The sequence below is a fragment of the Lonchura striata genome, chromosome 3 (assembly GCF_050655825.1).
Source record: "Lonchura striata isolate lonStrDom1 chromosome 3, ASM5065582v1, whole genome shotgun sequence".
NCBI classification, from domain to species: domain Eukaryota; kingdom Metazoa; phylum Chordata; class Aves; order Passeriformes; family Estrildidae; genus Lonchura; species Lonchura striata.
The window spans coordinates 114,612,340-114,624,856 of record NC_140705.1 but is presented as its reverse complement, the minus strand read 5'-3'; the positions used below and the strand labels follow the sequence as shown (position 1 = coordinate 114,624,856).

General features: G+C 38.7%; 1 protein-coding gene across 16 annotated transcripts in view; it reads right to left on the bottom strand.

Moving 5' to 3' along the window:
• GPCPD1 (glycerophosphocholine phosphodiesterase 1) overlaps positions 1 to 12,517 on the bottom strand; it is a 41,124-nt gene that overhangs the window by 2,742 nt on the left and 25,865 nt on the right. For 13 of the 16 annotated variants that reach the window (XM_085577252.1, XM_085577256.1, XM_021538622.3 and 10 more), the window contains 9 exons: positions 12,303 to 12,357; positions 10,684 to 10,776; positions 9,550 to 9,627; positions 8,682 to 8,721; positions 7,868 to 7,929; positions 6,924 to 6,989; positions 6,345 to 6,481; positions 5,630 to 5,765; positions 5,147 to 5,307 (listed from right to left, as the gene is read on the bottom strand). In XM_085577252.1, the coding sequence (XP_085433378.1) occupies positions 5,147 to 5,307; positions 5,630 to 5,765; positions 6,345 to 6,481; positions 6,924 to 6,989; positions 7,868 to 7,929; positions 8,682 to 8,721; positions 9,550 to 9,627; positions 10,684 to 10,776; positions 12,303 to 12,357 (828 nt within the window). Of the gene's footprint in view, positions 1 to 1,074; positions 1,162 to 2,414; positions 2,517 to 5,146; positions 5,308 to 5,629; positions 5,766 to 6,344; positions 6,482 to 6,923; positions 6,990 to 7,867; positions 7,930 to 8,681; positions 8,722 to 9,549; positions 9,628 to 10,683; positions 10,777 to 12,302; positions 12,358 to 12,517 lie in introns of all 16 variants that reach the window. The other 3 variants (XM_085577249.1, XM_085577250.1, XR_014954531.1) reach the window with 2 other exon arrangements.

The window sequence follows — 12,517 nt, the reverse complement described above, 5'->3', positions numbered from 1 at the left end:
GTCTCTCACACATTTTCAAGTTATGCCCAAAAGGAACCAATGCCACTAACACAACAATGTAGTGCTGAAGTGGGAGAGTGCAAGGTGCCCTTTTACCCTGACAAGACAACTTGTGAACTGCTGGCAGCTCCAAGACACCAAAAACAACATGCAGCTCAAAGATGGGCACAACAATGGGATTCCAAGTGAGGAGACACTGCCACAGGAAGTATGGGTGTGGATCACAGTAAGGACAATCTGTGAAGAAACTCCTAGAAGTGAGGATAGATGCTGTCCAGTTTGATGAAATTCAAACAGCAGGCACAGCATTTCAATTACTTGCACACCACTTGCAATCCAGTACAGGCCTCAACCACGACCCAAATTTGCCCACTGGGAGCTTCAGCTCTACCTTCCTTCCTTCCTGTGGTCTTCACTTGAGTCAGCTGACACCTTATGAATTTCCCTGCAAATTCCAGAGAGAACTGCAACTTGAGGATAGTATTCTATATAAAACACATGTTAGGAACTAAGAATCTGCAGTCTTTCCCATCAGTTAGACACTGGAACAGCAAAAGAAAGGTTCTGCTAAGCCCCTTGTTCCTAGCTGAGCATGTTTCTAAGCAGCTTCTGGCAAGTATTTTATTACTAGCTCTTTATTATAACAACGAGTATAAACTCTTTAATTCCTGCTCCATTCTAAATTCTTTTCAATTGAGATTCTGGCTGAATTCAACCCTCCAAGCTTCCTTTCGAGCTGCCCACTAGAGCCAGTCCACTCCAATGTGGGTATTTGGTTTCTTTTAAATTAAAGGCAGAAGACAACTCAAAACTTCCGAATTTCCTGACCCTACATTTTGTTTGGTTCCATGAAACTACAGCACCAGTTTGCACCAACAGAGCCCCAGCACTTCTCCCATTATTTCCAACATCACTGTAAAGATAAACTCGCATCTCCCCAGCCTCCATTCTTCAACAGGACAGTTATTTGTAAGCAATTATTCACCAAAGTTTCTCCATCCGACCTCCTATTAATAAGAAAGCCCTGTAGAAGACTGACAAGTCCTTTAAATAGTATTCTTTTTAAATAAGCACCTTCTACAAAAGACTTGCAGGACGTTGAGGGCTCTGCAGGGGGTGTAAAACTGATGTGTTTGGCTCCTGAAAGGTGTTCTGCAACCCCTGAAAACACATACAACACAAGAGGCAGCAGCACTGAAATACTGTTTTCATGCTCAGAAGATTTTCTGAAGCTTTTGATTAAAGCTTTTCACTTTTCTTTACACCTCCAGGTTTACTCTGCAATTCACAAAATAGGGAAGACTTAAACTGTCATTGCATAACATCTTAATTCAGTCACTGAGTAGATTATAAATCAACTCACACTACACTTCCTCCACATACCCATGCTGTTATTTAAGTAACATGCAGTTTCAGGCAAACAGGGCAGCCCAGATTTCAGCAGTCTTCTGCTTTTGTGAAGTGTTTAAAATGCTTTTGATTTCATTGCCAGCTAAATTTGTGTAAATGTTGGGAAGTTACTAATACCAGTCAAGCACAGCTTTTGCCTGCAAATGCAGCATGCAGCCTAAGGAACTTAGTAGTGTTTGGACAAAGCTCTCATGGAAAAGCTCTCAGCATCCATGTTTGGGAAAGAGCGATTCAGTATTTTTATGCAGTTCTGTGTATTATTCAACAAATAAAATTCAGATCATGTAAAGTGAATGAGAAAAGATGATGCAGGTGTAAGCCAGCACCCACCCCCTCTCCACATTGGTATTTAATACACAGCCAGCAGGGGTAAAAACACAGGGCTGCATTGTTCTTATTGAGTTAAGTATCTTCAAATACAGAAGTATTTTCTGGACTGTTTACAAACCCTATCCAGGAGAAAACACCAGATCAATCACCTCAGAAATAATGCTTTAAAAATCAGCATTTTAACCAAGCCAGAGAATTTCACAATAGGTTGAACTTTTTCTGTAATTAAAATTGAAACATCAGACTAACAAAGCACTTTAAGGATGCAAGTTCTGTGCAGACAGAAGATACCCAGTCATGCACATAAAGCACTTTCCTGTGGAAGAGCCCAGATAAAAGCCTGAAGGCACACATGGCACCTTTCTGTAGAGGCTGCCCTTTTAATTCAAATAATTTGGTTAAACACTGAGATGAATGGCAGTTGAACACAGGACAGTAGGAGAATATCATCCCAGCATCCCAGTCCAAACAGAACATCTGTTGGATTAATGACTTTGGGAGTATTAACGATCTGCTGCCCAAGTGGAGAAAGGCCTGGATGGGGGCAGGGAGTGCATTTGTGTTCTCTCCTCTGCCCCAGTGAGATCAGCCTTTTCATACTTTTGGCATTTGTAAGCTTCCCAGATTTAGTCTTGCAGTTTTTCTCCATGCAAAGCAAAGCCAGACCCCCCTACCTGCATTTTTTTTTTGCCCAGTGCTTGGTATCCCCAACCTTTGGTATTCAGGACACAGTTTTTCTGCCATCTTCACAACTGGCTACAGTGTTTTGGTCAATTCTACATGGATGATTAAAGTTTGGAAAAAAAATATCTTACAGAAATAATCTCTATGCACATGGTTCATAAGCTCAGAAATAACTACTGCACACAGTAACTCAGAGCCACACACAAGCAACCTAAAATTCACTAAAATCCTCTATTCACTTTCTAGATTATTCAGATCATTAGCACTTAACATGGTGTAAGTAAAGGTCTAGTAAACAGCAACATAAAATACCATGTTTGATAGATATCTGGACTTGGCCATAAATCCAGAGAACAAAAATGCAGAAACCATGGAAGAAGCACCATCTTAATTCAGCCCTGGAAATATTGTGGAATTTGAAGGCACAACAATAGCATAAACTGGATTTCCACTAAAACAGATTGCTGCATTCCCTACTTATTACTTAGACCTTGGAACAGTCATGTATATCTCTCTCTTGAGTTCTGCTTTTTAAATTCATTCTTAAATTTATTTATTTCTAAACTCCAAACAGCACAGAATATGGATGCTGACACCATACCTATTTAAACTCTAAATATCAATTTCAAGTCTCAAATGATCTGAAAGACTGGCTCTTTACCCAGCAGCTCCAGCTGTGAGTGGAAATGTTTGCTGCCAGGTTTTACATCCCTACACTCCAGGATTTGCAGGTACCACCTGCACTTCAAAATGTCCACCTCGAGACATCTGATGCAACTTTCAGAAAGTGTCATATCCCTAACCTGTATTAAGACTGAATTGAATTTTACTCACACAATTAGTAAAACTTGAAATGTAATTAAGAATTGCAAAGGGACATCCCATTGTTTGTTTTGGCCTACAGAAAAAAAAGGGGAATTACATTTAGAAGCAACACTTAACAAGCCTGCAATAACAGGTTTGGAGTTAATACTAATTTTGGGGTTCCTCTCCAAAAAATGGGAAGATGCTGAATTGGAAGTGACAGAGGAGGCAGGCAGAGAGAGATGAACACTGTTAAGAATATAGATGATCTAAACAGTGAAGGAAGGTTAAGAAATGTTTGTTCAGTTAAATCCACAAGGGAATTCAGCCTCCCAAAGAATTGGCTGGTCATCAAAAAGTGAGACAAAAGGTGTTCTCTGCTGTCCTACTACACCTTAAAACACACCAAACAGTACAACAGGACACATAAGGTGACAAGTAGGTGACTTGCAGCCTCCACATAAATCCACAACACTGAGTTAGTGTGGAGTATCTAAAGCAATAAAAGCAACATGAAGTCAGAAATTAGGCTGTCCCCTGCTTTACTGTTTTCCACAGTAGTGAGTATCTACTGCACAAGGAGCAATTAACAACTCTGGAAGCCTGGATTAGTAGACATGAGATGAAGAGACATTTAACAAACACGTTATGCACTGGTGTTTGATTGAAACACCCCACCAGTAATGTATCACTTGAACTAATGCACACCACAGAATAAAATTTCTTTGCCCTGTGACTGCACACTGTAGAGGATTGTTTCACCTGCATTCTAGCCCAGAGGTATTTTTATTGAATAAAGGGGCCTGAATCCAGAGCTGCAGCAGAGGTGCACCACAGCACTGCTGTAGCAGGAAAGAGGATTTATGTGTCCATGTCTTCAGTCTAAAGCTGATCCCCAGTGCAAAAACCTCATCATTCCATTTTTTACTGCCAATGAACAGGAGACATTCTGTACAGCACAAGTGGCACCTCTGGCACACCCGACAAGCAATGGACCTACCACCTTGAAAGGACTCTCAGCAGTCAACAACAGATTGAAAAGAGTGGACCTACCACCTTGAAAGGACTCTCAGCAGTCAACAACAGATTGAAAAGAGTTAACTGGGTTTTTTTTTGGTTTTTTTTTTTACACTGAGAGCCTAGAACTCTTGCTAAAGCAGAAGGTTTAAAAGCCTTCTGTAATTTGAAACTTCAGTTACACTTAATGCTTTCTTATATAGAGGAAATTCTAGTTTAATACAGCTTTTCAAATTACGCTTCATCTCATAATGATGAATTTCTCATCTTCAAAGAAAAAAGACCTAAACCTTTGGTTTGTTGTAAGCAACCAAATAACACAACAACACTTTTCTTCAAATATTTAACACAGTATTCTGATGTCTTTACCTGAATTTTGGGATGTAACAGCTACTTTCTGAAATTACTAATTTGGCAGTTTGCCCTGCAGTCACTCCAAGCTAATTTTAATAGGGAAAATGTGAATTCACAGCTTTGAAACACAACAGAATGCTGTGTTAACTATTTCCACAGCTCAGTGTAGAATGCTGAAACTTCCAGTCAAACAATTAAATAATATTTTCCTCACTGTATCATGTACATAACTTAAAAATTGCTATAATGAATATTAGTAGCACCTCAAATGTGTAGTGTATGCCGTACATTTGTTCTTTAAAGATCAAATTACAATTATGTTAATCTCAGGAAAAACAGAAGTCATTTTGCTTCATAGACACAGCTGAAAGAGGGGGGAACTGGTGTTAGACTTGCTCTTGATCTGGGTTTATTGGGTCCTTGGACTTTGTGTATCCAGTCAACCAAGAAGCAACGTGAAATTTCACCAGAATCAATTTACAACAGTTTCTAAGCTTGATGATGGTGGTGATCATGATCATTCTTCTAAAAAGCCACAACTAAGTACCTGTCATATATTAACCCATGAACACCATATTCTCTCAGCTTCTTCCTGTTATCTGGGTCATTTGCATCATCACCCCACGAAAAAATAACCAGGCCTTTGGATATGGCTCGGGTAATAAATGCTGGATTCTTCAGCAGGTCTTCAGAATGCACATTAATTCCCTGAAATACAAAAGACTTTAATTAAAATCCATGTTTCTGAAACACTTACATCAGCTTTTTTAATCTTCTGACACTGGCAGCTCCTTGCTGTTTCATCCATGATAATAAAAAATATTTAATACAGTTAGAGAGTTTATTTATAGTGCTATTTTTAAAACACTGTATTAAAAAACATTTCAGACAATGCACACTTTTCTGGCAGTTACCCAATATTAGTGTATTTCTTTTGTGAGGTTAGTCATAATTTAAAGCATTAGTGTCAAAAATGACAGATTTAAAACAAGCAGTAATAATTCAGCTTGATTTTAACTTGTCAGCTTACCAGCAAGTTTTCAAACTGTGCGAAGTTAATGGCAATAGGAGTTGTGCGAGATCTGAGATCCATCAGCTCTGGATAGAGTGTGGATTCCCCTTGGGTGAGAAATAACACAGGATACTTGTTCTGCTTATGCCGGATCCTGTCAGGGAAAGAGCCCACAAGTAGCAAATGAAGAAAAAAAAAGTGAAAAAACCAAGATTTGATCTCACTGTTTCGAGGGGAATTCCTCTCTTTCCTGCATGTTCTTTCATCTCCTAGCTGGCGCAAGGAAATGGTGCCACAGCTCAGCATCAAAGTGTGCTGACAAACTGCCCAAATGAGTCCTTTTGCCACTACTGGAGATTTACACACAGGTTAAGGGAAGCTAGACTTGATGTAGAACTCAGCATTACATCCTCAGTATGTTTATATATAATCCCCAAAGGCCATTTAATTCCGTCACTTTCTTCTTAAATGCACAGATTCATGATGATCATGAAGAGCCACGACAGGAATTTCTAAGCATGGTTAACACACAGCCCCATACCTTGCTAATGCATTTGTCAAGCTGAATTCTCTAACAAGATGATTTGCTCCCAAGTTAGGTTTGCAAGCCCCTCAAGTATGACTGAAAAAGACTTTGGGATACCAGAAGAAACCTTGACCTTTTTTGTTGTGCTAAGAGAGAGTGAAGCATCCAGAAAGGCTCAAGTACATTATTTCTCTCTTCTTAACTTACATTGTACAAATATCTGCATGAAAAGAAGAAAACACAATTCTTCTTCCTCCAGCATTCATCAAAACAGTTTTCAGAATAATATCTAGAAAAAGGTTCATATCAAAGTAAGTTGACAAGTTGCCATCCCATTGTCCATCCTGGGAAAAAAAAGCACATGTTTGAGTCACTTCAATTAATGTTCACTAAAATTCTTTTATCCAGCAATGGTCTCTCAGTCAACCTGAGCAAAGTGAGAATTCAGCTGGCCAGTCTGAATGCAGAATCAATCCCTCAGTCTGCTCAGTGCTGGTTACAGCTCTCCAGGACTGACAGCCTTGGCATTTTTCCTGCCTGCCCTGTGATTTGTAGATTTTTAAGAGAGTCTCCTACCAAAACCAGTCTGAACTCAATTCTAGGAATACTTTTTATCATTTTAAGTCTGTTCATTTGTTGGAGTGGTGCTACTGTATCCCCAGTTTAAAAATAATGCATTATTTTTAAAAGAGGGCACAAAACCCCACAAAAATTACACGTTTGCAGCTCATAAATTGTCACATAAAATTACAAGCTTACAAGTAAATCACATGTATGTTTACTTACCCTTTGTTGGGAGATCCATTTTATTTCTATGTTGAACCCAACATCTTTAGAAACAGACTCCAGAACCTGAAAAACATTTTACTATGAAGAGACCCCACAGCAAAGGAGGACAACAGAGCACTATGAAGGTAATTGTTGGGAGAAAACACTGGAGTTTAATGCTAATGGTGCCTAACAGCAGAATTAAAAACCCTAGGTTTTTAACCTTTTATACAACACACATATACACCCTTTTGTACTCAAATTTAATCTTAATGAATACATAAAAGTGGATAAAATCTTAAGGACAAGATTTTGACAAGGTACAAATGTGAGTCAATTCACCTTAACACATATAAGAAATACCCCATTTTTACTCCTAAAGAAATTTTTTTTTCTTTCTCCAGAAAGTTCTTTTGAATGCAAAATGCATCTTAGGTATGAAATCCAGGAGCTTGCCATTACCATAACAACAGAAGTTCTTTCATGTGAAATTCCTGTAAAGAATTATTTGCAAGGTGATTTCAAAAGGTGGAACTAACACAAACCAGTCCTAAATGGAAACACACTGGAATTCACTCAACATTTCTCAGTGTCTGGCTCAGAGATGGCCAAGACACTGTGAGGAACTGCCAAAGACCAGGTGTGGTTTCTGCCACAATCAGAAACAACTGTCAGTGCATTAACAGGCACTGCCCACATTAGTTAACCAGCTGTAAAACTGAGTGCACCTGAGCTACCCAGTTCGGGCTCCTGACTTCAGAAGCTTGAAACACACACAGACTGTCACTTGTAAGCACTGAAAACCCTCCAGAGCCCAGCAGTAAAACCCCTGTTCTCAGTTGCAGCACTGATACCAGAGGCCTAAAGCCAAAAATCAATATCCCCCTTGCCATGTGTGCAAAGCTGAAAGTAAAACAGGTTTGCATCTTCCCCAATCACCTTGCTCCATATTCACTACTTACTCTTTGCAGAGAAGGAAATGGCTGCATCTCAAACGCAGAGCTCTCTTCCTCTTGAAAAGATGCTGGAAAGAAATATAAAATAATGAATTAAAACAAACAGAAGCATAATCCCCGTAATGCCAGCAAGAAGAAAACTGGCTCAAAATTGTAAAGCCTTTAGGAATGAACAATGAAATCAGGTCTCCCTTTTCCTCACCTTTTCCTCCAACACTGACATATTCCCATGATGGTATTGGCAATTCCTGGTTTGGAATTTAAAACCTTGCCACAATGTATATCAGACTGGCTTTTCCCATCCCTCACCACTTTACTCCGTGAATTATATCCACAACAAGCCTTGGCTAGCAAGGCTTATTTGTTTAATTTTTTTTAATCTTTTCTTATACAGGTAGGATGTGTGAGATAATTTCCTGTCCCTACAAAGGGGATAATTAAGGCCAAAATGAACAGCACTGCTAAGACATCCTACAGCAGTTACCTAAGTTCTTGTCAGAAATTCTTGAGAGCTGAAGGTACAGTTGGAGAAGCATAAGATGGAAACATCAGTGACCATTTTGTTATGATTATTCAGAAATATATATATATATTTTTTTTTTTTTCCCTTCTATCTTTCTGTCCCTGCTTCCCAAGGGAGTAACTTCTGTTCAGATATTTCCTTCCTAGCAAGGAACTCTACAGCATGCACAAAATTAACAACATAAGCATTTAGAAATGTTCAGGACAAATGTGATTACAACAGGCAACTGCAACCACAGAATTTATATAATTACATGGTAATAAATCAATCCCAGCACTCTTCCAAACTAGTACATACCATTGTGATCTTTTACTTTCAGGGCCGTCACGTGAGCCAGCTGAAGAGCATAAGAGCAACATTAACACTCTACCCACATCTTCCTACATGTAAAATGTAACTAATTTTGCTTGCAAATAATTTTACAGCTTAAAAGTCTATTATAGACATAGTTACAGTAATTTGTAGAAGAATAAGACATATTGCACACATCACAATTTTCTTTCGAACTTTGTTTTAACGATTTCAAGAAAAGCTCAAAACCAAACTGAAAACATGCTCACTGAAAATTCAGGAATTGTGTTAATGGTAAACCCATACAAACTATAATTCAACATCAAGATGTGAAGAAGTCTGAACATTAATCCCTCCTCTGTGTTTCAATCCAGTGAAGAGGGCTGACCTGTTTAATATTACAGTCACACATACTGAGCTAGAATCAGGCCAGGCACAGCCAACTCCCTTGCTTCATTCAAATTCTCTCTTCACAAAAAGGAGCAGATGAGTAATTTTAAGTAAAAAGAATCATATGGTTCTTGGACCAGCCAGATGGAGTCCTTGACTGAGGGCAGGTATCTCAGCAGAGTCTTCAGTAGCCTACTCATCCCCTTTTTATAACTGGACAGGGCACTTCTGTTTAGAAGGTAGAGCCATTCAACACAGTCCCTTTATCATTTGAAAATTAGATAACATATTTTTAGAGGATAAAAGTAATGATATTTATCCAAGTTGTAAACAGTGCAGAAGTATTTGTCTTGGAATTACCCAGTTGTTCTGTTTGTACAATTTTTAAAACTGTACTCTCCCAACTATCTGTAGTTGCTCCCAAAACCTCCAAGCTTCATAAAATTCTATACACAGCATATTGTATCAGCCAAGGAAACAATACCTTTAATAACTGCAGCTGATCAAATGTGAGTTCTTTGACTGCAATCTCAAACAGTTCCAAGGGCTCTGTATCCAGTTTCTTTGAAGAGAAGCAACACATAATTAAGCATCACTGAAAACAACAAGAAAACCTACATATCTTTCATATAGTAGCCATAAAGGCAATTAATGTTTCCTATTTTACTGATAAAGACACAAGTGATAGCTTATGAATAAGATGATCAGTTTTCACAAGACAACACAGGCACTTAAAAGCATAAAACAATTTGAAAGAAACCCAGTGTTTCATCTTTCATCCAAGTCAGAGGCTTCAAAGTTCTTTCCTCCCAAAACATTAGCATAATTATTCTGTAAAAACTTGATTGGTGAATGTACTCAGGAAAGATGTTTACAAGTAAAGAAATGCAGTAAAAAATATTTGAAGGCAGTTCACTTTACTGCTGTTTATCCAGTATCTCAGAAACTAATAAAAAAAGATAAATGTCCAGGGGTAAAATTCACAAAGACCACTCCCAAAATAAAGATCTAGTGTCAAAAAAATTCCATCCATTTCTCACTTCCCTTCCTCACTAAGAAATTTTTACTAAGCCAGACAATACTGAGTGAAGATAAGCTGAATATTCATTCCCCTCAGTCAAAGCTCCATTTCCACAGCTGTTCTAAACCAAGCTTCTCATGAAGTGCAATACTGCAATGGTGTGGGAGTTTGAAGACACAAGACCCAGTGCCAAGGAGACAGAGCAGGATGCTCTGCAATCTCCCTGGATTCACTGCCAGAACCAGGAGGGAAGAGAAGCAGAACAGGCCAGAATATAAACATTCAGGCCTCAGTATGAGAGAGCCCCATAGGCACCACTGAATACAGCAGCTGTCTGCTTTTTCTCTTCCAAATCTTAAGTCAGAAAGAAGCTAAGTAGTAATTATAACGTGAGCTTGAAGAGTGCCAAACCATGCATCTGAAATGCTGCTGCTAGAGCACCAAAAGGAAAAAAACTCAACTCCCCTGCTCTATGCACTCAGTAATGCTGTGTATTTACTGCCGGTCCATCCCTTGAGTTCCCAGAATTATTCTTGACACTTTACATTTCTAGAAAGGACATATCTATACATAAAATACAGCTATTATCTTCTTTACCTTTTTCATGGCCATGCAGCATGTGAGATCGTGGTATACTATAGGCACATGATCTTTAGAAAGATGCACATCAAATTCCACATATGCTGCTCCCTACAGAAAATTGAAAACCACACAGAACAAAAGCCCATTAACTACTTATGCACAAGGACTACAGAACTGCATGCAAGTTTTGTCAAGTATTCACAGGTCCTGGACATCAAGAAGTTGAATACACCTGGCTGTTACCAATTAATCATGCTCAGCAATGGATTATTAAAGATGAAAAGATAATTTGCTATATAATTTTAATTACCATAATACAGACATATATACATATATCTATCTTGCTAATCTTGTAAAGCCCTCTAATAAGATTCAAGTCTTGTGAACCTGATTAGAGAAAGACTAGGACAATATTTTTAGACACAAATGTTTTAAATACAGATAACTTTGAGGCATCTTCCTCCCTCCTCCCCACCACCACACCAAGAGACAAGTGATGGCTCCATACTGCCAAGGGTTTAGGGAGATATTCCATATAGGAACAAACTTCTGGAGTCACTAGTGAGTAACAGCAGCAGTGTGTTATAACCTGTGCAAGAGCAGAAATAGCTGCATCCAGCATTCCCCTGCCCTTTTCAGCTGTAAATGATTTTCTGTTAGGCTTTAAAAAAGGAAGAAAGATTCAAAACCTCAAAGTACAGTCTACTGGAAAGGACAGAGGGCCAGAAAGAAAGGGAAAGGCAGTAACAGGTTTGGTTTTTTTTACTTATATTGACTGTCTGCAACTCATTCATTTGAAGACCTCCAAGAATACCATTCCTCAAATTATCACCCTGACACCACTTTCTCCATCAGCACAGAGAGAAAAGAGGACATGGTGTTTTTTCATCCCTTTTCTCAGCAGAAATATTTTCAAAGTGGTGGCTTTCAGCCTTTTCAAGCTGCAAATAGATGAAAGCACTTCTCTGGTGATGCTGCAGATGACTTCACAGCAAATTTCTACCTCAATGCATATTTCTTGTGAGCATTTTAAAAGCCTGTCTATAAACCTGTAGTGTCCACCTGGGGATTGAGAACTACTGTTCAAAACAGTAATTTAGTAGCTACGGTTTTGTTCAGTGATCAAGATTATTGGAAGGAATAAAAGTGACCACCTCCATCACAGAATTTAGGCACATGGAGCTATTATCTCCCCAACTCGAAGTTCTGTCTTAGGATTTTCAAGCACCAAAACAAGCATTGGTTTATTCTACCAGCTCAGCTCCCAAGTCATACTTTCAGACAGCAAGTTTCAGTACACAGCAGTCCCTGAGCAAAACCTTTGCAACCTGAGAGGATGCCGACAGACTCAAGCAGTGCCAAAATTTGATTTATTGCTTCAAATTGTCTGTACAGGGTTGAGATTAAAATTCTCCCTGTATTAGAATACCAGCAGAATATACTAAATGCAAGTTTTGATTTTTTAAGGGACTTGATAATGAGAGTCTAACCCACTATTAACTTCCCACAGTGATTTTATCTAATTTACATCAGTTCAATTACCATTCACTGTATTGAATCATGCAAATTGAGCATACAAGCCAACCTAGTTTGCACTAGACAGGTGCTGTGTGTATGAAAATGTGTGTACATACATGACTAGCAGCACTCTTCAGGGATGCAATGGTGTTCTCTTGAACTTTAGCAAGCCTGAAACAACAGCCAAGAAAAAGGGTTTGTTAGGTGCAGTATAGTGCAGAATTGAAACAGAAACACAAATCAGAAGTTTTTGTTTTGGAGAATACCCACAACTTGATACTTCAGTAAAATGACTATGGGTTGCAGCTTTGTAAACTGTCCACTTCCTCAG